This window comes from Tiliqua scincoides, chromosome 5, assembly GCF_035046505.1.
Source record: "Tiliqua scincoides isolate rTilSci1 chromosome 5, rTilSci1.hap2, whole genome shotgun sequence".
In the NCBI taxonomy this organism is placed as follows: domain Eukaryota; kingdom Metazoa; phylum Chordata; class Lepidosauria; order Squamata; family Scincidae; genus Tiliqua; species Tiliqua scincoides.
In genome coordinates, this window is record NC_089825.1 from 37,970,288 (window position 1) to 37,995,095 (window position 24,808).

Genomic DNA, 24,808 nt, shown 5'->3' on the forward strand with positions numbered 1-24,808 from the left:
GAGGGTAAAAAGAGTCCAATCTCTCCAGAGTGCATGGAGGCTGCTTAAAACAACAGTAATAGAGGCCCAGCAGAGGTGTATACTGCAAAGAAAGAAGGGTTCCACTAAATCCAGGAGGGTGCCCGCATGGCTAACCAGCCAAGTTAGAGAGGCTGTGAAGGGCAAGGAAGCTTCCTTCCGTAAATGGAAGTCTTGCCCTAATGAGGAGAATAAAAAGGAACATAAACTGTGGCAAAAGAAATGTAAGAAGGTGATACTGGAGGCCAAGCGAGACTATGAGGAACGCATGGCCAGCAACATTAAGGGGAATAATAAAAGCTTCTTCAAATATGTTAGAAGCAGGAAAACCGCCAGAGAAGCGGTTGGCCCTCTGGATGGTGAGGGAGGGAAAGGGGAGATAAAAGGAGACTTAGAGATGGCAGAGAAATTAAATGAGTTCTTTGCATCTGTCTTCACGGCAGAAGACCTCGGGCAGATACCGCTGCCCGAACGGCCCCTCCTGACCGAGGAGTTAAGTCAGATAGAGGTTAAAAGAGAAGATGTTTCAGACCTCATTGATAAATTAAAGATCAATAAGTCACCGGGCCCTGATGGCATACACCCAAGAGTTATTAAGGAATTGAAGAATGAAGTTGCATACCTCTTGACTAAGGTATGCAACTTGTCCCTCAAAACGGCCACGGTGACAGAAGATTGGAGGATAGCAAATGTCACTCCTATTTTTAAAAAGGGAAAGAGGGGGGACCCGGGAAACTATAGGCCGGTCAGCCTAACATCCATACCGGGTAAGATGGTGGAATGCCTCATCAAAGATAGGATCTCAAAACACATAAACAAACAGGCCTTGCTGAGGGAGAGTCAGCATGGCTTCTGTAAGGGTAAGTCTTGCCTCACAAACCTTATAGAATTCTTTGAAAAGGTCAACAGGCATGTGCATGCGGGAGAACCCGTGGACATTATATATCTGGACTTTCAGAAGGCGTTTGACACGGTCCCTCACCAAAGGCTACTGAAAAAACTCCACAGTCAGGGAATTAGAGGACAGGTCCTCTCCTGGATTGAGAACTGGTTGGAGGCCAGGAAGCAGAGAGTGGGTGTCAATGGGCAATTTTCACAATGGAGAGAGGTGAAAAGCGGTGTGCCCCAAGGATCTGTCCTGGGACCGGTGATTTTCAACCTCTTCATAAATGACCTGGAGACAGGATTGAGCAGTGAAGTGCTCAACTATAATGCCGTTGTACAAACTATGGTAAGGCCACACCTGGAGTATTGTGTCCAGTTCTGGTCGCCGCATCTCAAAAAAGACATACTGGAAATGGAAAAGGTGCAAAAGAGAGCAACTAAGATGATTACGGGGCTAGGGCACCTTCCTTATGAGGAAAGGCTATGGCGTTGGGCCTCTTCAGCCTAGAAAAGAGACGCTTGAGGGGGGACATGATGAGACATACAAAATTATGTAGGGGATGGACAGAGTGGATAGGGAGATGCTCTTTACACTATCACATAATACCAGAACCAGGGGACATCCACTAAAATTGAGTGTTGGGCGGGTTAGGACAGACAAAAGAAAATATTTCTTTACTCAGCATGTGGTCGGTCTGTGGAACTCCTTGCCACAGGATGTGGTGCTGGCGTCTAGCCTAGATGCCTTTAAAAGGGATTTGGACAAGTTTCTGGAGGAAAAATCCATTATGGGGTACAAGCCATGATGTGTATGCACAACCTCCTGATTTTAGAAATGGGTTATGTCAGAATGCCAGATGCAAGGGAGGGCACCAGGATGAGGTCTCTTGTTATCTGGTGTGCTCCCTGGGGCATTTGGTGGGCCGCTGTGAGATACAGGAAGCTGGACTAGATGGGCCTATGGCCTGATCCAGTGGGGCTGTTCTTATGTTCTTATGACAAGACAGGAGCAGGACAGTAATAAACATCTGTGCTGCTATCAATCACATATTCCTTTCAACATACAGGTGAGGCATCCTGCTTTCAGAGACTATAATTTCACGGGAGACTAGAACACACAAATCCACAATATCTTCTGAATTTACACATTCACAACAATGAGCAATGTACCTCACAGCAATGAGTAATTTAAATTGGGCTGCAGAGGCTTGAGCAGCTTGTATAATTTGCCAATTGTAATTTTTGGTTTGACAAAAACTAAAATGCCAATTTTAACTTTTGCTGTGTTTTCATCAAGCAAGCAAACACACAAGCACACACATATAGCGCATTGCAACATTTTTTATTTTCTCCCTCATTCCAATCCAGACAGAACACGCACACAGCAGCCAGGGCTATGTACACCAAGATCTTTCCTAAGAGCTGTTTGGTGGAAATGGGAAACAGAAGCAACCTTTAATCAGCAACCTTGATTCACACAGTCCTGGTTGCTGATTAAAGAGGGATACATGCAAGTTGCACCTAGACGTGCACGTGGTTCCCTATCCAACTAGGAACACATGCACAGGAGCCTCCTTCCATGAGTGAAGTGTATTTAGTTAGCTGGATCAGAGTACCCAAAGTTGGAAAAGCCTGCGTTTCAGCACCAAGTGCTATTTTCTATACATACAGAACTCGGCTCTTTCCCCCACACCTCAACCGGGATCAATTTGTACAGCTTGCGTATCCCTAATCTGAAATGTCCCAAAATCTGACATGATGCCGAAAACTGACATGATGCCACAAGTGGAAAATTCTACACCTGACCTCATGGGATGGGTCACAGTCAAAACTTTGGTTCATGCACAAAGCTTAAAATACTGTATAAAATTACCTTCAGGCTATGCGTATAAGGTGTATAGAAAACAAAGGAATTGTGTGTTTAAACTTTGGGTCCCATCCCCAAGAACTATTATTATGTAGATGAAGATATTCCAAAAAAATCTGAAATCTGAAACAATTCTGCTTCCAAGCATTTTGGATAAGGGATACTCAACTTGTACAAGTAATTATTTAATGCTTTTGTCCTGGTGCTTGTTTTTTAAACATCTATTTTGAACAAAAACAAAGACATTTAAATTCACTGTTTTACCAATAATAAAGTTAGGATGGTTTAAAAAAAACAAAACCAGCACCTAATGTTTCTATTGTTTTGCTTGCAAAAATGAAGGAAGGAGTAAAGCTGGTCTGAGGAAATATCATTATACACAGGAACGAAAAGCAGATAAACTTTACTGTCTCCTGCCCAGCATTCCTACCCTCGGCAGAGAACGGAAAAAAACCAACAACAAACAACTGTAGTTCCACACACTCTTTTCTGACCTCATGCTGTCACCCTCATACCAGCATTCACAGACTGCAGGTCACGACCTCATGAATTAGCATCATGAAAATAAGAGCCGTTCCAGGTTTGGCTTCAGAACAGGCCACTGTATCAGTCTCCGTTTAATGAGGATATAAAGGTCTGTTTCACCGTACCCAGTGGAAGACGACATGCAAACTGCATGTCAGGTTCCAGTTACAACTTTTGAACTCTTGTTTCCCATACGCCCAACTCTGTTAACCAAGTACATACTGGGAAAGTAGAAATTAAGTTTTCAGTTAGTCTGCTTTTGGGAAATAAAGTCTATATTAAAATTTGATTTAGCAGTGCTTTTGTCTTTCACACACACTATATGCTTGTGCCATTTCACAAATCTTAACTTAATATCTGAACACACACAGTTGCAGCTAAAATGTTCATTTAAAATAACACAGTAGGAATTGGTGGGGGGATGTTTTTGTTTATTGTTTTCTGTCTTTCTGCACACTCAAACACATTTTTAAAAAAATTATCTTAAAGCTTTCCACTTTTTCTTCCAGCAGGGGGAGCTAGCATCCTCAGCCACAAAAGAGACAGCATGAGCAGGATGCTTACATTTTTGCAATCATAAATATAAATATGACTCAATACACCTATTATCAGTTCAAATGTTTACCAATGAGCAAAATATTTAAGCCACATGCAAATGCAACATCATGCACCTACCTCCATCAGGAAATTCTTGAGGGTAGCTGCAAAAGAGAGAAAGAGGGAGATGAGGGAACAGAAGATAATAAAAGTGTTAGAAAAGTCTCAGACAGTCTACATATTTAAAAAATGGCAATATACAGAACTGACATCAAACACTGAATAATATCTTAATGCTTACTGAGCTATAAAGCTTTAGTCAATAAGTTTTAACACATTTCAGGAGTTATCTTTTGCACATTTATAATGAACATAAAAACAAAAAGATAAAATACTTTAGTTTTGAAAACTAATTACTAATTAAAACCAATTAAAGAATAACACATTAGTTTGGAAAACTGAGAAGTGTAAGTTCTTCTTGTTGGCATCCTTCAGTCTCGAAAGACTATGGTATCGCGCTCTGAATAGTGTTCTGGAACAGAGTGTCCTCTCCAGTGCGCGAAGCCTGGGTAAAGTAGATATGAAGGATAGACAGCAAATCCCCCCTCTCCACGTCGCTGAAATGGTCCAATGGAAAGGCAGAGGCCAATACGGTTGGTTCCAGCAGCGTCGCAGGAGTTGCCAGAACGTGACTGTGTTCAGCCATGAACTGCCTCAGGGACTCCGGCTCCGGATTTTGCCTCAAGGTTGACTCCTGAAGCCTTTTCCATAACTGGATATAGCCACAAGGCAGTGGAGGTTTGGGATCAGAGTTTTCCTTCTCTCAGATGAGCTGCCTTCCCAGGCTGACGAGTCCCATCTACCTGGTGGCTGTTCAGTCGCCTCTTATGACAAGTACAGCCAAACTGAGGGCCTATTCTTATCCCCAGCCCTCAGGGGAAAGGTAAGTACAGTTCTGTAAGATGCATATTCACTGATAATAAATATTAGCTACCATTTATGTAGATTTCATGAACAAGAGATTTTAAAAGGGTCAATTCAAAGCACAACCCTAACACACTGCTGGGTTGGTGCAGCCATCCCCACTCTGGTTCAGAGTTGCAAATCTGCTGCAAGGCCTGAACCAGCTCAGCAGCACCAGATCCAATCCCCACACATTCCAGTAGGTGCAAGTTTGCGCCAGACCGTGTGGGAATGTGGGGAGGGTGGCCAGAGGGCAGCTTGCAGGTGGGGAGGGAGTGTTTTGGGTAGGGGGAGGGTGGAACATGGGAGGATCGGGCCCATGAAGGGACAGGGTGTCAGGGGCCTCTTCTGCCATATTCTAATCCTCGCTCCTGTTCCAGGCAGTCCTACACAGGATCCTCAGTTTTGCACCAGCTATATAGCTGGCATGAATCTGAGAGGCCCCATAAGGGTGACTGGGGCTTTACCTGGGGTAAGGGGAAATATATTCCCTTATCCTGAGAAGATCTCCATCCACCTCCTAAGCTGCATCAGATGCAGCACAGGTCATGCAGCCTGGCTGTACCAGCACAGCTGAGGATTGGGCTGCCCATTAAACTCATCACTGACATTTTGCAGGAAAGAACAGAAAATGCATGTGTCAGTAAACTTACTATAATACAAGGAGAAACACATGGAACCACTTATGTGGGCAGAAAGAGTATTCAGATACAGTTTGGACACAAGAGGAAATAGAACTTCAGAGCCGAGCTACACATTTTATTTATTTACAAATTTATACCCTGCTTTATTTCCCTCTCAGGCACTCAAAGTGGCTTCCAAATGTAATACAAAAAAATAAGCATAATAAATTTTTAAAAAATATAAATATTAAAAAAAACCTAAAATCCAGAAGTGACCTAAAAAACTCATAAAAAAGAAAACTGATAAAAAGACAAACCATCAGCAGACAATTTAAACAAAAAAAAACTAAACATAGAAAAGCCCTGAGTGCCCATATTAAAAAGCTCAAAAGGCTACAGTAAAAAAAGATACGTTTTAAGCCCCACCAGTAAGCCTCTAAGGAGGAAGCAGTTAGTAAACTTAGAGGGAGGGAATTCCACAAAGTTGGTGCCATCGAGGAGAAGGCCCTACTCTGTGCCACCACCCCTCCAACTGCATGGACAGTGGCACTTGTAAGAGGGCCCTCTCCGATGACCGGAGAGGACGAGCTGATTGCATGGAAGTAAACGGTCTCTCAAATAACCTGGCTCCAAGCTGTACACTTACAATGCAGAATTGTCTCACATGTCAGACTTTACCAGCCACTGTAACACACAGAACCTACAGAACATGCCATGGGTTATCTCTATGCCTAGACTGACTAAACTACTGGAGGAGACTAGCTCTGGCCTACACACATGTGCGTGCAGAACGGGCGACATCCTGACCAGTGTTCCAATAGCAGGAGCTCTTTGCAAAGAGAAGCTTCCTCCATGAAGGGAAACAGCTCCACATTCATGGAGGAAGCTTTCATCTGTGACATGAGCTTCTGATCACAAAAGTGCTAGCTAGACTGCCACCCATGATAAACAAGTAGGCCACAGTTTACCAGGACTAAATGTTACAGTGGCTACAAGTTATCACATAGAAACACTCTGTGCTTAATAGGCATAACATGCAAATAAACCCTTAGTGACAAGCAGCAAATAGAAACCAATCACAGTCCCAGAAATTGCTGCAGCACTCTGTGCACTGCCTGATTCACACTGCCCCTTTCTCCTGTAGTCACCTATTTTTATAAACAATCATGAGCAGATGGCAAATAAGGTTCATACGCGTGAACTAGCCCATGGAAACACCAAGAAGTAGAGAAATTCTCTTTCAGTTGACTGCTGCCATTTATTTACATAAAGAGTACAGAAATTTTATGCTATTCTTCTACAACATTTCATTTTTTCAGGGAAACCAGTCTCCCCAGGTTGGGCAGGGTGCCAAGAGCTCTCTTACTAGGTAAATAATCTGTCTAGCTTGGATCAACTGAGAGCTTTAGCTCTCCTACTTCCAGGGACCAGGGTGTGCCAATTCAGCAATTCTAGTCCGTACATCCCAGATGTGCTGGATTCTTCACTATGTACTAGTCCCTACAGGTCCAGGCAGCTGACAAGTACTGGCACAGGACCAGGGGAAGCTATGCAAGCCAGACTTTTGGCTTCCTATGCTGAATATGGGAGGTCGTGGGAAAAGCCATACTGTACATAAAAGTGCATAAAGTTTCCATTGAAACAGATCCTTAGAACCCTGTACAACTTGGAAATCTTGAGGTTCTGTCTCTCTCAGTTTTCCAATTCAGAAGGTTTAAAAGCACATCATCACAGCTTCACTATTTTCACACACTCACAATGAGAACTCATCTCTACTTCCCCTCCCCACAAAAGTGCCCAGAAATCACAGTTCACTTCAAGCAGTTTACAAAGATCCAATCCCACAAAATAACTCAAAAGAGAGAGCCTTCTTGCTCCATTAACACAAGTGGATCTTCTAGAGACATTCACCTAATTAAGCAGCACACGTCAACAGCTACTCTGGTACAGTGGCCAGAGTGCAGGACAGGTTAGAGAAAGCCAGGTTCAATTCCTCACTCAGCCATGAAGCTAACCAGCTGATTATCGGCTAGTCACCATTTTTCAGGTTAATCCACTTGCCAGGAGAATAATGAGCAATAGCATAAAACATAACAGGTCGCATCCAAGAGTGTTCTTTTCCACCTCTGGAAAAGGGGAACTTTTGGATCCAACTCATTAGTAGCCAGTTAATCCTGGACATGACCACATCGTAACTGAAGAAATACTTGGTAGCCGAGAGTCTTTCTGCATGATCTGTCTGAACATGTTTTGCTACATTTCAGCTCATGTGTCAGTCTTCCCATTTCTCCTGCTATTGAAAATAACACCATATCTTGTCCCTATTTAATACAGTGGGAGAATTGCTTTGTTTTTTTAAGGGATAAGTCTAGCAATTTGAGCACTCTGGCTTAGACAGGAAGCACATAGCTTTCAAAGAACTTAAACAGTAAAAAAAACTGCATTATAAACATAGAGGAAAGGAAGAGGGAGGAAGGCTGTACAACTAATCAACAATTACATTTTTAAAAAATCAAAACTGATATTTATATCGGCACATACAATGCCACAATCAAGATAGCAATGAATATTCTGTCAGGGAGACATTTCACATTTTCTCCAGGACAAAATATTGCAATACTGTACTTAAAATACAGTCTTCTCACAAGTAGCGTGAGTATTAGGGGATATGTGAGGATTGTGCACAACAAGCAATAAATGTGTGTGCCTCCATATGATATTAAGTAGTGGAGTAAACCAATCATTCAGCAAGCTCCAAAGAGGACCACCAGAACCAAAGTGTCTTAGGTTAGAAGGATCTGCAAGATATAGGTCAAAATGACTCTTCACTGTGTGTCTTAGTGGTTATGCTTCTGTGTCAGTCCCCACCCATCTGAAAAATGGGCATAAAAATTAATTTAATTTTTTTTTAATTAACAGTATTTATATACCGCTTTTCAACTGAACGTTCACAAAGCGGTTTACAGAGAAAAATCAAATAACTAAATGGCTCCCTGTCCCAAAAGGGCTCACAATCTAAAAAGATGCCAAGGAATACCAGCAGACAGCCACTAGAACAGACAGTGCTGGGGTGAGGTGGGCCAGTTACTCTCCCCCTGCTAAAAAAAGGAGCACCCACTTGAAAAAGTGCCTCTTACCCAATTAGCAGGAGTTGGGTAATAAATAATAATAAATGTAACCTACATTTATAAAATAATAAATAAAATAAAATAAAATAAAATATAAAATAATAAATAAAAAATAATAAATGTAACCTACATTACAGGCTTGTTGCAAGGCTAATTCACTTGGGGTCCAATCCTATCCAACTTTCCAGAGCTGGTTGTGCCATGGCAATGGTGTGCACACTGCATCCTGCGGTGATGGGCAGGTACAGAGGCCTCCTCAAGAGGACAATTGTTACCTTATTTGGGGGCTTCATTGCAGCTGCATCGGTGCTGGAAAGTTGGACAGAACTGTTTCATTAGCATACCAAACATACGTGCATATGTAACTACTTACTTGGACTTAATGTCTTTTATCTTCTTAATCAGAGCATCTCTCTTTTCCTTTGCCCTTTTGGATAAATTTTCTCCTTTTAGGATGTCTGATACAAATGTGTCAACATCTGTAGCAAGAAAGAAGGGAGGAGAAAAGATACAAGTCAAAAGGAGAAATGATAATTTTCAGAAGATAAATACCTCTATTATGGCTTTTTTCATAAGGCAATAATATCCAAACTATCTAATGGAGTTACTTTATCAGTCCCAGGCATAATATAATTGAAAGATATTTCAAACGCTAAATTGGATAGATTTGTTCACTGCTGTGCTTCTGCTTAGCACAGCAAATGCTGTTTTGACATTTGCCATCATTAAATGAACAAAATCCAACAAGTTTTAATAAACTGTCAAAGTGTGTAAAATATATACACACCCTATCACTTGAGGAATAAAAGCAAGAAGACAAACTGCTTTAATGCTTATATGATTGCCACAAAATCAAACAGCATTTGGTGCTTCCTCTAACAAAGGCTCATTTTCTGAAGTGACTGTAGATTTGGATTGTCTTTGCAAAAGCTAAAGATGGCTCCAGTCTTGATAGCACGGGCATAAAAAGGTTCCGTATTAAATGTAAACTGGTAAACAATTTCAGTGGCATCAACAGAACCGGCTGATAGAAAATTTGATGCCATAATCATTACTAAATTGTATCTTAAGAAAGTTAGCCATGGCTATGTCCCAATGAAATTAATAGGATGAAAGAAATTGACTGTGCCTAGCTTATCTCAATGATGCCAATGCTGCTTAGTCTTGACTCACTTCCTTAGGATATTATCCAATGTGAGCAATCCAGGCCCAAATTCTATAAAGGTACAATGCACTCTGGTAATTAAAACATGAAACTGAAGTTGCCCTTATAAGTAGGACAAACCATACGCATTGCACTGATGCTGTCTAAACAGCACAGTCCTTACTCAGTTGAATGGGTTCCACTATGCAATGGAATGAACCCTAAGCCTCCTTGTGAATTTGCTTCGAATCAGAAGGCACTATAGAAATAAATAAAAATGCAGTGCAATTAGTCTCATAAATGTAACCTCAACAGAACTAAAAGTTATGTGACATGATAGATTTAGACCTCCAAAAACATTTTGGAAAAGTTGCACATGAAAGGCTCCTGCCACAGGAGAAATGGTTATGACCTCTAATAATCAGCTTTTGTATAGTGCTTTGAGTGTGCAAGGAGTTTCACATGTATGTAATCCTTACAGCCCTCAATAAAATGGAGGTGATTATCACCATGTTGCAGTTCAGTTGAAAGCGACTGCTTTCAAAAAGGCAACAAAACAGCAAATGAGATTCAGTGTAAGTGCAAAGGAGTAGTAATTGGAGCTGATAGGATCCAGACTGACTGCTGGTAACCAGGTAACAGACCCAAAGGTCAAGATGGATAACTCACTGAAAACATGAACTTTGGGTGCAGCAGCAATAATAAAAGGCAAACATATTCTTAAGCATGAGTAGGAAAAGGACTGAAAATAAAACTGCCAATATCACAATGCCTTGTGCATAAAATTATTGGGTAGTCACATTTAAGAACTCATCACAAAAAGGATATCATGGAGCTGGAAGTGATACAGAGCTGTACAATCTGAACAATCAAGGGGCTGGAGCAACTTCTATCATACATACATAAGATCTTTATTGGCATAGATCAGGGGTCTCCAAACCCCAGCCCAGGGGCCAGATGCGGCCCGCAGCAAGCCTCTTTCTGGCCTGCAGCCAACCTCTTGTCTCCTGAAAGCTTCTGGCCCACTCAGCTGAGCATAACCAGAACTGTGCTCTGATTGTGGCTAGAGGGTGTTCTGAGGGCCAGAGAGGTTGAATGAATAAGCCCATTCATTCATTTGTTCATTCATCTAAGTTCCATCTCTAATTTATTTATTTAAATTTTATATTTAAATTTTTTTGCCGGCCCTCCACACCACGCCAGATATTTGATCCGGCCCTCTGGCCAAAATGTTTGGAGATCCCTGGCATAGATAAAGGAAATACACAACCACAAACAGACATCCAGAAAAAAACAGAAAACAATAAAATAAAACAATCATAATCATCCAATTCCCCCTCTCCCCATTCACCATAATATAGCAGAAGACCCAGAATTCCGTCCTGCCAGTACCCCAGAAGCAAAGTTTGCAACCTTGTCGAGAGAATCAGTTTCCTCTATAAACTTCTATCGATAGACAGGCTAAAAAAGTTGTGACATCAAAGAAACAAAGAGGGGGGAGGACAACACAATAGATCAGGGGTGCTCACACTTTTTTGGCCCAAGAGCTACTTTGAAATCCAGCAAGGCCCGGAGATCTACCCTCCAGGGGGGCAACTTGGGGGGTGATGAGAAGTGGGGTGACTCCATGTGTGGGGCCACGGGGAGGGGTTGGGAGCCCTCCGGGGGGGCAACTTGGGGGTGATAGGAAGTGGGGTGAATCCATGTGTGGGGCCATGGGGAGCAGCTGGGGAGCCTTCCAGGGGGGCAACTTGGGGGCAGCCCCACACACTCTTCCCCGCCCGCCCTCCCTCTGCCCCGAGGCGCCTGCTCAGCTCACCCTCTGGGAGCAGGAAAAGTTCTCCGAGGGTGCCGCAGGGCCGATCCCAGCCTCGGGAGGAAGGCGGCGACACGAGGCAGCGCAGCCCAGCCACGCCGCACTTCCTCCCGGGCACCCCTTATCTGTCCCCAGGGAGGGGGTTTCAGCGGCGCCTCCGGCGGCGCTCACCCTCCCGCCGGCCGCAGCCTTGCAGCGCCCGGCTCCCGAGGCGGGGACGGCGGCGCCCGCGCAGGGCAGTAGCAGCAACCAGAGCGTCCCCACCGGCCACGGGCTCCCGCGCCGCCACCCCTGGGGGATGTGCCACAGCTGGGGCAGCTGCCGCTCATCTCTGCCACGGCTCCTCAGCACTGGATGCGATGGCGGGCCAATCGGGAAGCTCCAGGGCTCTTTCCCGTCCCTTTCATTGATTGAAATCATTGATTGAAATCAATGAAAGGGGCGGGAAAGAGCCCTGGAGCTTCCCGATTGGCCCGCCATGTTGAAAGGGGCGGGAAAGAGCCCCGGAGCTTCCTGATTGGCCCGCCATGTTGAAAGGGGCGGGAAAGAGCCCCGGAGCTTCCTGATTGGCCCGCCATGTTGAAAGGGGTGGGAAAGAGCCCCGGAGCTTCCCGATTGGCCCGCCATCGCATCCGGGACACTCGGCGGCGCCGGGCCAATAGGGAAGCTCCGGGGCTCTTTCCCGCCCCTATCAACATGGCGGACGGGAGGCTCGGCGCGCGATCAACCGGATTTTGCTTGGCGATCGACCGGTCGATCGCGATCGACGTCTTGAGCACGCCTGCAATAGATGTTTATACAATTATAAATAGGTAGTGTTAGACAAGTGGTTTCTGGTGTGCCTAATCAAAGACATATTAGGGGATCATTTTGTTTCTAAAAATTAAAAATACAGGAGTGCAAACCTACATTTTACCCTTTTGCTTCTACTCAGGGTAGTTTTCTGACAGATAACTGAGGGGGAAAAAATCCAGCAAAAAGATAAGACAACTACACTCAGTGTTAATTAAAAAAGAAACTAATTGAGCAGCAAGTATATAAAAAATAGGCTATACCGTTTTTATTACTGATATGACACTTACTCTCAAATTTATAGCAAGGACAATTGAACTATGTTTCAAACACTGTAGGCTATCTCAAGAATGTCAGTGACTTTGCGCTCTCTCTCTCTCTCTCTCTGATTCAATGTATCTCGTCTCATTTCAATACTGTTTTAATAGATGGTAATTGCAAAGGTAATCAGCTAAAATGATAGCCACATAATGATTATGTCTTGTGCTGTTATCCAGAATTCTCCTGTGATGAACATTCATTTTAGTAATGCTCAGACTGGAAATGGAGCACTTGAAAAGTTAGTTCTCAGAAATAAAGACCTAAATGCAGAAAATGAGTTCAGCTTGGGTAGACTGCATTGACTCAGAGTATGATCTAGAGAAGGAGAGAAGTTGGGATGGGCAGTGTCATATATGCCAATGATACAATAATAAATTATTGTACCCACTGACCACAATACAACAGAAACTGCAGCAATATTTGGGGGCTTCCATTCAGTTAATTCTGCTGAATTGTGGCCACAGTCTGCAGGCAAGATCCAAACAGGTTTTAAGGTTCCTTACGTTGCACTAATTTCAATAGAGGGGGGAGAGAGAGCCAGAATTTGATAGTCATGCAATGGGACTTGAAATGGGCTAGAGCTAGAACAAGTCCCAGAGGCCAAGTATTTCACATACTTGTATCTGATTTTAAACAAGCAATTTAAATAAAACAAAGTTGGTGTGATCCTCAAACTCACAACAAGGACAAGTTTGTTTTGAAGAGCGACAACAGTTCCTAAATACATTGAAATATGATCCATTCACATGTATGGAATTAAATACTTAATACTGTATTAAATACTGTTAATAATAATAATGATAAATACAAATGAATGCATCTTAAGTTCAAATGCTAACTCACAGGAAATCGTCTGAGCTTTTTTTAGCCTTGGGAGTAGTCAGCTGTTTTATAGTTACCACAAATTTGAATGATAGCAGTTTCTTCTGCAATTTACTCTCCCAGACACAAACTACAAAAGTTTCTTCATACATTCATAAGGAAAGTCTTTCCTTTACTTGAAAGGCCCTTTGGATTTTCCACATAAGTCACTTTGGCTGAAACATCAGTGATTAATGTTATGGACAGTCAGGACAAAGCACACTGAAGTAGCACAACTTTGTGACCAGCCTTCCCTCTAAGCTGCACAGCTGTGCTGCTGGACTTGGAACCCCCTTGCAGCTCACAGCACTCAGAGTTCAGCAAATACATCATCACCTTGCCAAATGCTCAGAATCTGGCACTGTTAAGCTCCTTCAGGGCTCCATGCAGTCCCTGTAAAAATTACAGGGATCATTGCTTGGGACATTACAAAGGTTTTAGAATAACAATGATTTCCAAGATACTTTTGTAAAAGTGCGCAGCTGGCCCTGTGGGAGTCAAACGGCCCAATCCTATCAAGGACCTATAGAAGCAGGTCTTGCAGTCCAGATGCCACAGGCCCTGTTGCAGCAACATGGAAGTTGTGCCATTGTCATGCACTTCAGAGTCATTAGTGCAAATTGCCAGTATCTCCATGTGCAGACCAGAATTACCCAGACTCTCAGTTGGTGTAGATAAGGTGGCAGTTCATGGGAGGACCAGGTTGGGCTGGTGGTGTATGTTGAGGGTGGACCTCAGTGGTGCAGGCAACACTAATATCCTATGCACTGGGTCTAAGCCCAACATGGCCCTTGGACCTACTCATATTTATGCCCGCAAAAGAGCTGATGTAGATTTGAATAAGCCCACTATGAGCCAGGAAGTGGCAGGGTAGGCCAGTATAAAAATTCTTTACTTACCTCTCCACTGCTGCCTGGTCCCTGGCCAGCCCACAGCACACTCAGTGGACACTCAGTGCTGCTGTATGCTCTGAGCCAGCCCAGGATAGGATTAGGCCAAAAGAGATCCACATTGCAGGAAACTACAAGATGCAACTTTGCTCATTTTTTTCTGCTAATACTTCTCACTCTAACCCCAGTCTTGCTCATCCTGACTTTCCTCCTGGTCCAGATGTACCTGTACTTCATTATTAAGAATATTTATATACCACTTTTCAACAAAAAGAAGTTCACAAGGCAGTTTACAGGGGGGAAAAAATCAAATAGCTAAACTGTTATAATAGCTAATCAAAATTTAGATTAGAAACCATGCATGTGATCCAGCTCACTGCTTCAATATTAAGAAACTGTAGCTGTCAAGCTTTAAAAAAAAGTCTGGTCCAGCAGACAAACACCCTCTCTAACACTATGATGACAAAACATGTTGACCTTGCAGAAATGGCACCTAGAACAAAGGAACTGAAGGTGTCTTTGCAGTTGCTTGTCACTAGCACCTCTTCACACATTTCAACTTCTGACTTATCAAGAAGCAACTAATCCAGTCATTTGTCATGGCACTTCAAGTTAATGCAACAAGATCTTGGTTAGCGGTAATGTGCAAAAAGGCTAGGAGAAGAGCCTATCACCTCAGTATTAGATAGTGCTGTTCTCCACCTCATCCAAAGTGGACAGATTTCCTGCCTAGCCTTCCTCAGTGTGTAGATACTAGAAATCCTAAGTAGGAGATCAATGTTTTCTCCTTCCCCTCCCTGCCTGAAAAAAATTTGGTTACATCTGCCAATTGCCTAGGAACTGGAGAAACAAGTGGAAGACTTAGCAAGAGAACAACTGGATTGTTGTTTATCAGTATTGTAAGCTTCCTTGGAGAACTTTCTGATCAAAAGACCAGGCATAAACCTATAAATCAGTATGTTGAGAGCCACTTTGAACACCTCCAAAATTACAGGAGGGGAAAGGTGGGATATGAATATTTTAAATAAATAATGCCCTGCCTAAAGAAAGCTAGGCAGATGTAGCCTCAAAAACCACCTGTTCCCTAATGCTGTCCTTAAAAGTCGCAGAACACGAACTGTCGACCAATTTCATTTGCACACAAAATCTGCACAGTTAAGGTACACTGTTGGTGGCTGTCTCACAATGACAAAAGTGATCATAGTCACAGCCTGAGCATCTTTCCAAGAGCTCAGGCACATTTTTGCTCTCAGTGATGGAGTAGTCTATACAGCCACTGTTAGTGGAAATTTTAATTGTCTGAGATCTCTGGTTTTCAAAGCTAAATTTTGAAAATATAGGTAATCACAGCCTTGGAGTTCCTTTCAAAAATTCAGATTACAAGATGTATTCCTCTATCTTTCATTTTCACCTTGAAAAGAAGATGACACCCAAGGTAAGTCCTCTTGCGTGTGCATGGGGCTGAGTGTACATACTGCACATCTAGCCACTCTGTTCCACACACAAGTAAACTCTTGCTTATGAAAGTTCATGTTGCAATAAATTCATATTTAAGGTATGACCAAACAATTTGTCTTTGTATTGTTATTCATGATTGTGTTCAAATTACAAAGGGGGAGAGGCAGAAGGAGGCCAGTCCCCTTTCTTTTCTTCATCACTCCTCCTTATGTACTATTTTTAGAAGGCTGCTGCATCTATAGCCAAACTTCCACTGGAATTGAACTATGACTGTATTCTCCTGGTTTGTCAAAATGCAGTTCATGCTAAAGTCCATGTAATGACATCTCTTCTGAAATGAAAAGACACAGACTGTCACATTTGTAAAGGACATTCTAGCAAAGTGGACTGATTTTAAATCACCAAGGGAAAAGGAAACCAATTTAAATATTGACTTAAGGGAACATTTTCCAACCAGAAGCAAGGATTGATAGTAGATATAAAGAAGACCATTGTTCTCCATGATATGGAAGGTAAAAAAACATCCAAGTTCATCATTAGGTGAATCAGTGGGCAACACCTAGAGTGACTTGCCTCAATATCAAACCGTAATGTAAGTACATGAACCATTGTGGGCCTATCCAACTTTCCAATCCTATCCAACTTTCCAGTGCTTTTGCAGTCATGCCAATGGGGCATGCACAGTCACAGAGGTCTTCTCCAGGTAAGGGAATGTTTGTTTCCTTATTTCAGGGCTGTGTTGGCACTGGAAATTTGAGCAGGATTGGGCCCTATGTTGCATAATGACTGACAAAGATGCTTCCTGCAAAGTTTCTACTTTGAATTTTCTTTCTTTGAAGAAAAGCAGGCTTTCACTAGTTATACATTCAAACCGAAGAGATTTTAAAATAGCTTTGAGAAAATTAAGTGTTTTAAAAATAGTTCATTTTTATTCACTCTGTACTCTAACTGAACTTTTTCTGTTTTGAACAATAAAACTACTCACTGTAAAGCCAGGAATCAGCCACACTTAGCTTTACAATTTCTATAATGTATTGGCTTCTTCCACAATAAGTGAAGTTCAACTCCATTAGAGTCTCTAATGAGGTCTATAACTGATTTCAAGGAGGTAGTAAGCAAAGTGATTGCATAAACATAGCCTCAGATGCACAAAAAAAAAATCACTATTGGTAGAATTATGGGAGGAACCATTACAATTAGCAGTTCATTTGAGAGCTTCTGCAAATGAGTTTAAAAAGAGAACTTTATGGAGGAAGTTATCAGTTACAAGATGAACTTAGTTTACACAGATAATCCATGCAAATTTAAACAGAAACTAGAAGAGGGCTTTCAAAGCATGTATTGTGCAGTACAGGAAATGCAAACAATCCTTCCACTGTTCAGACATATGAAAGTGTAGATAAACATGTAGAACTCTCTCTGGTTGAGAATTAGGTTCAAATTCTAAACACACTGCCACTGACATCAGCGAAAAGCACTTTTAAGTTTTGCAGTTAAAGCCCCAATCCAGAGAATTACATCACTAGCTTAGACAAAACTCATCAGACTCATCACAAAAGCAAGTTGTGATATGGCACATAGGAATAGGCTGTTCTGCTCAAAGAAACTGTTGTAAGCACAACTGGACCAAGGTGGTCAGATGTCATAACTACAAAAGAGGACAAGGCACCCCAAAATACATATCCCCAAAATACATATACCCCAAAATACATATCCAAGAAAAATGTAGGACATGATAAAATAAAAGCTAAAAACACTCCTATATTGATTTCATGTGTTAATTTAAACACCATATTACTTATTATTACATTTAAAACTATATAAACATATAATTTATTACAGATAATGGATTAATTACAAGAAGACTAACTGCCAGGCAGGGAGAGAAAGCGGGGTATAAATTGTGTGTGTGTCTGTGTAATAAATAAATAAAGGCTATGTGCTGCCTTTATTTCTTCCTGTCAGGGAACAGAAAGTCATTAAAGTTTTTTTCCAGAACACGAAGCTAAAAATGAAGACATGTCCTGGGAAAAGAGGACATCTAGTCACCCTGACCTGGACCCACCCAAACTCTTTAGTGCACCTAGACACCTATAGTAGAACTCTAGGATAGACTGTCAAATAAATGGGACTGTTAAATGCAACCCTAAATAGTTGCATATGAGTATTTCAGACCATGCAAATAAATTACAGTCTGTGCAAAAGAGAAATGCAATAGAGACTATGCAATAGACAAATCCATCTCAGAAGTATAAGAAGGGGGGACATGTGGCTTTAAGGAGAAGCAACTTTTCCACAGGTTTTATCTTTGGGAGGTTTTTTTGTTGTTGTTTGTTCAAGTTGGTTCAACTAGAGGTTGCCCCCCACTAATGTCCAAAGTGTCCCTCTCTCACCCTTTGGTTGCCCCTAGTAAAAGTCCTTGATGACACAAGATGATCTACACCCACCTACTCAGTTTTCCTCCTAACCTCTACTAATTACACTTTGGAAAACTCAACTATACAAACTTTAGACTCTCCACTGGCATTGCCTCAGAATGTACACCACCACCACCACAAACATACTGAGACACCCCCACACACTCACACACACTGTGAGACTCACACACACACACACACACACACACACACACAGTGAGACCTCCCACACTCACACACACACACTGTGAGACTCACTCTCACACACACACACACACACACACAACTTCCCTACACTCACGAGCCCCCACTCGCGCTGCCCCGGAAAACTCTGCCCCCAGCGCGTGAAGCTGGGAGTCCCTACCGGCTAGGAAGCCGCTGATCTCCTCAAGGAGCGCGGGGGCGCCGCCGTGCATGTTGAAGCGGGTGGTGGTCGCGAGGGGCTCAGCTGTCGGGCAGGGACCGCTGAAGGAGGGAGAAAGCCACGCCCCCTTTGCACGAACTTCGGGAACTCAGTGAAAGAAACCACAGCCCGAAGGCGGAGCTACACTACGATAGGCCACGCCCTCTCTGCTTGGCCACGCCTTTGGGGTCAAAGTGCGCATGTCCCGGTTTGCGCGCTGTTGGAAGCCGCCGCCGCCGCCGCCGCATGTTGGGCTTTGCCTTTAGTTGTGTTGGCTACTGGACTTCTCGGCACGTGATCTTGTGGCGCCATTTTTAAAGAGGGCATCGTATGAAGAGCCGTGGACTTGCTTTCAACTTCAGTTCCCAAAACAAAAATGGTTCCTTCTCAGTTCCTATGTGAGGCCTTTTCCCATTGGGTAGAATTACTGGGGAAGTGAAAGCTGATGCCTGATTGGTGGAAAAAAACATAGTGGGTTGTTTTTTTCCGGCTTCAGCCACGCCCCCTCTCTAAGAGGCAGCCAATCAGGAAGGGAACTTTTACCCTGCTGTACTTTGCAGGGAATGACTCTTGAATGGGAGTGGGTGGAGTCTGTTTTCCTGCTGCCTCCAGTAATAATAACAACAACAACAGGTATTTATATACCGCCTTTCTTGGTCTTTATTCAAGACTTTATTCAAGGCGGTTTACATAGGCAGGCTGATTAAATCCCCGTAGGGATTTTTACAATTGAAAGAAGGTTCTAGCTTTCAAGAACCACAACAGTCCAGGTGTTTCACTCTGATCTGGTTTCACATTCTGGCCTCCATCCTCCCACACTCAGAGCAGATGGAATCGCTCTGCTTCAGTAATTTTTGGGGGGTGTTTTCTTCTTCTTTATGTAATTTAAGTGGACAGGGGGGGGTGCTCTTTTCCCTCTCATAAAACACCAGGACCAGGGACACCCACTCAGAGGGAGCATTTGGAGTGTTAGGACAGACACAAGAACATATTTCTTTATCCAGCATGTGATCAGCCTGTGGAACTCCTTGCCACAGTATGTGGTGATGGCACCTCACCTAGATGCATTTGAAAGGGAACTGGAGATTTCTGGAGAAAAAAGTCCAGCACAGGTTACAAGCTGTGCTGGGGATGTGCAACCTCCTTGTTTTAGAAGTAAGCTACCTCAATGCCAGGTGCAAGGGAGGGCAGCAGGATGCAGGTCTCTTGTGGTCTTGTGTGCTCCCTGGTTGGCCACTAGATGTTGGCCAACTAGATCAGGTTTGGCCTGATCCAGGGGGGCTCTTCTTATGTTCTTATGGCTTCCAGGCTTATAATTAGTCTGTGGAACTCCTTGCCACAGGACATGAAGACATCTGGCCTAGATGCCTGTAAAAGATGCTGAAGGAAAATTCCATCATAGTGATGTGATGTGTATGTGCAACCTCCTGATTCTAGAAATGGGCTATTATTAAATAGAAAATTATTAAAATATTGTACATTTACATTTAGGCTATGTGAAACATCAATGAATTTTGAGTTTAGATTTCAGCCCCATCCTGGAGAGCTCTCATTATGTATATGCAAGCATTCTGAAATATGGAAAAATCCGATATCAAAAACACTTCTGGTCCCAAGAACTATATTAACAGCTATTAGTTGTGTGTAAGAGAGGATGTTTGGGTCATATATAAAAACTGGTGCTGTGTTTTTGAATCAGATTCCTCAACCAATGTGTAGCTTAATGGGGGGGGGGGAAAGAGGGAGATCAGAATTTGAATTGATAAAGTTCAGAGTTACTACAGTATCTTCACATGTTTATTATGTATTACAGCATAATTACAAGTAATTAAAAAAATGTGTTTAATATGGCCTTCCCTTTCAACAGTTTATTCTTTATATGGTTCCATCTGTGTGCATGTAAGAATGAATAACTTGTTTTGTAAATGATCTTGGGCTTCCTTTGATGTCTGAAAAAGACACCTATGAAGAGTAAGCAAGTGTGTTTACTTTTACAGTGCAGTAAGAAGGAAGAAGTAATTCAATGAACTGCACTCTTAAGGAAGTGTGCACAGCTTTGCAGCCTTGATCGATTAACTGGAGAACAGGCAATTGATTATTCAATGGAAAAGTTTGCTAAACTGGGCCAGGCAATAAAACCACTGGCCAGCTCCAGTCTAATATCTACAGGATGCTGACATTCTTGTAATAACAGCTATATGAATCTTGGTCTGATCCAGCAAAATGTGCCTTTTTCCTTTCTTAAACAAAAGTGCATCCTCACAGTTAACACCTGTGTTATGACCACTGTGGCATGACCACTGTGAAACTGTAGCAAGTACACACTTTTGCTTTGTATGATAAACCAAAAAGATTTACTGCTTTGTACATTAAACCTTGGGATCACAGTGGATAGCTCAATGAAAATGCTGACCAAGTATGCAGTAGCAGTGAAAAAAGCAAATTCCATGATAGCGGCCTTTAGAAAAAGGATCAAAAATAAGATTAAAAATATTATGATGCCTCTATTCAAATTGATGGTGCTTATTCACACAGCACATTATTATTGTTATTGTTGTATTATTATTATTAATATACCACTTGTCAACCAAGATGTTCACAAAGCATCTTACAAAGAAAATAAAATACAGCGGGCCCTGCTTACACACAGGCTTGGCATCCATGGATTTGAATATCTGCTGATGCTGAGCTTGCGGCTGGAGGGCCTCAGAGACCTCCTGGATGCAACCAGAAGTGCCTTCCAGTCATGTCCAGGAAGCCTTCAGAGGTGCAAGGAAGTCATGGGTTGCCTCCCTACACCTCAGAAGGCCTCCCAGAGGCTTCTGGAAAGCTCTTCACCACTGTGCTGTGGTGAAGAGAAACAATAACTCTTCTGCTAAATATAAGAGGACCACAACTTGAAAAAGTGCATCTTTGCCCAGTTAGCAAGGTTAGTCTGTGGAATTCCATGCTAAAAGATATGATGGACAGGTCCTCTCATGGATTGAGAACTGGTTGGAGGCCAGGAAGCAGAGAGTGGGTGTCAATGGGCAATTTTCACAATGGAGAGAGGTGAAAAGCGGTGTGCCCCAAGGATCTGTCCTGGGACCGGTGCTTTTCAACCTCTTCATAAATGACCTGGAGACAGGGTTGAGCAGTGAGGTGGCTAAGTTTGCAGATGACACCAAACTTTTACGAGTGGTGAAGACCAGAAGTGATTGTGAGGAGCTCCAGAAGGATCTCTCCAGAATGGGCAGCAAAATGGCAGATGCACTTCAATGTTAGTAAGTGTAAAGTCATGCACATTGGGGCAAAAAATCAAAACTTTAGATATAGGCTGATGGGTTCTGAGCTGTCTGTGACAGATCAGGAGAGAGATCTTGGGGTGGTGGTGGACAGGTCGATGAAAGTGTCGACCCAATGTGCGGCAGCAGTGAAGAAGGCCAATTCTATGCTTGGGATCATTAGGAAGGGTATTGAGAACAAAACGGCTAGTATTATAATGCCGTTGTACAAATCTATGGTAAGGCCACACCTGGAGTATTGTGTCCAGTTCTGGTCGCCGCATCTCAAAAAAGACATAGTGGAAATGGAAAAGGTGCAAAAGAGAGCGACTAAGATGATTACGGGGCTGGGGCACCTTCCTTATGAGGAAAGGCTACGGCGTTTGGGCCTCTTCAGCCTAGAAAAGAGACGCTTGAGGGGGGACATGATTGAGACATACAAAATTATGCAGGGGATGGACAGAGTGGATAGGGAGATGCTCTTTACACTCTCACATAATACCAGAACCAGGGGACATCCACTAAAATTGAGTGTTGGGCGGGTTAGGACAGACAAAAGAAAATATTTCTTTACTCAGCATGTGGTCGGTCTGTGGAACTCCTTGCTACAGGATGTGGTGCTGGCGTCTAGCCTAGACGCCTTTAAAAGGGGATTGGACAAGTTTCTGGAGGAAAAATCCATTATGGGGTGCAAGCCATGATGTGTATGCGCAACCTCCTGATTTTAGAAATGGGTTATGTCAGAATGCCAGATGCAAGGGAGGGCACCAGGATGAGGTCTCTTGTTATCTGGTGTGCTCCCTGGGACATTTGGTGGGCCGCTGTGAGATACAGGAAGCTGGACTAGATGGGCCTATGGCCTGATCCAGTGGGGCTGTTCTTATGTTCTTATGATGACTAGTGGCTCTGATGACTTTAAAAGAAGACTGGACAGAGCAGCAGCTCTATGAATGACTAAGTAATGAAGGCTATGAACTACCTCCACGTTCAATGAATAGCATGCTTCTGAATACTAGCTGCAGGAGAGCAATGGCAGGAGAGAAGTACAGGTTGAGACTAATTCATGTGGGTTCTGTTCCAAGCACTCATGTGAATGGCAAAAAACAAACTCCAGCAAATCAATTAAAAAAACAAAGTTTCTTTGCTCCAGTGATTTAAAAACAGCCTTGATGATGTTTGTGATGTAAGATAAGAGTCATTAAGAAGACAATCCATCAATCAGTCATTCTCCAAGAGCTTAGAAAGGAGCTTCAATCAGCCCCTCCCTTCACCAATGCAAAATGATCACCTTTCTTTCTTGTGCTCAGGGGGAAGGGAGGGGTTCTCTGGAGAGAGAAGGATTGATGGATTGTCAGCCAGCTGCCCTGTCTCTATCTCATTAAGGAGGCTATTGTTAAAGGACTGTTCAGTTTTTTAAACTGATTTTAAAGAGATGCATTTTTCCCCTTCTCCAGGGATCAGCACATTCCCTCTCATTTGCAGGGCCCATTTGTGTTGAGTTAAATCCATTTATAAAAAAATCCGTGTAAAATAGGCTGGACCTGTATGCCTTTCTCTTTTGCTTGTAGGCTTCCCAGGGGAAGCTGGTAGGCCACTGTGGAAGGAGAATATTAGCTGGGCCTTTGGTCGGATCCAGGAGGGCTTTTCTCATAGTTTCTGAAATTCTAGCAAAAAGATAAACTACTCTGAGATACCATGAAAAATTGTTTAGGTTATCTTTTGAAACGGCATAATCAGTTGCTCCTGAAGAGAAATCAATAGACTCAAAACTCATTGAGTCTATAATCCATCCTCTGAGTACCTTTGATGCATCCTCTATGCACCTCCTCTCTTGTATTTGCTGGCTTTCTATCTTTCCTAATTGAAAAAGTATGAGCCTGCATTTAGGGCACAATCCTAACCCCCAGGTTAGGCTGGCACAAGTCACTTCTGCCGATCCGGGGGTGTTCCTCTGAGGCACCAACTCAGGAGTCAGGAGGCCAGTGCAAGGAGTTGCGCTGGCCTCCCCATGCTGGATTCACGCCCAGCAGGGTAAGTTTGCATCAGGGAGCTTGGCCAACACAGGGATCTGGGGGAGTATGGGGAGGGTGGGGAAAAGTCATTTCAGGGTGGGGGACAGCAGGCGGCAGGTATTCCCAGGGGCAGGTGGGTGGGTGGGAAGTGGGAGGCGGGGCCAGGATCTGGCAGTTATGTGGGATCCTGATCCCATTCTTGAGCAGCGCAGAGAGGCCCCTGGCCACTCTGTTCTGCTAAGAACTGCACCACCTTGTCAGGTGGACCCACTGGGGCCAGTGTAGCGTGACACGGGGTAATGGAAATGTTTTCTACTTGCCTAGAGTTGCACCGCTTCTGGTTCCAAACTTGCGCTTGATGCAGCACAGGCCCAGTGGCTTGCCTGCTCCAGCACAAGTTAGGATTGCGTTGGACATCAATTAATAGCCCTAGCTTAAAAAAAAAATCCTATAAGTGATGAAGAATATCTTTCTTCATCCAATTGATTGCCAATTTGTCAAATGAAACCATAAGAGGAGTTTGGAGATCAGGGATCAACTAGATTGGGCACTGGCTAAGGGCCTACATCAGGGGTTTCCAAAGTGTGCATTAGATTTTGTGGCACACTCACACTCAGAGGGGTGTTGCAGGATATCCCCGATGGCCCCTTCTACCTGCTTCTGTGGGTGCCACCATCTTGGATCTCATGAGATTTCCTGAGAAAGATGGTGGCACCCAAATCTCACAAGATTTCATGAGATCTAAGATGGCAGTGCCCAGCTGAGCCAGGTGGCTGTTGTGTTACCAAAAAGGGCTGTTATGTTTTAAGAGGAATTATTATATTACCGTTTTGGAAAATCAGGATCGCAGGCTAGATAACAAGACAGCGTAATGCAAAGAAATTC

General features: G+C 43.2%; 1 protein-coding gene across 1 annotated transcript in view; it reads right to left on the reverse strand.

Annotated features, from left to right (window-relative positions):
• The window catches only part of SKAP2 (src kinase associated phosphoprotein 2), a 138,926-nt gene extending 120,223 nt beyond the window's left edge, over positions 1-18,703 (reverse strand). Inside the window, exons 1-3 of the mRNA XM_066630952.1 lie at positions 18,610-18,703; positions 8,920-9,025; positions 3,971-3,996 (exon numbers count right to left, since the gene is read on the reverse strand). Coding sequence (XP_066487049.1) covers positions 3,971-3,996; positions 8,920-9,025; positions 18,610-18,661 — 184 coding nt within the window. The 5' untranslated portion in view covers positions 18,662-18,703. The remainder of the gene's footprint in view (positions 1-3,970; positions 3,997-8,919; positions 9,026-18,609) is intronic.
• Positions 18,704-24,808: the final 6,105 nt, after the last annotated feature.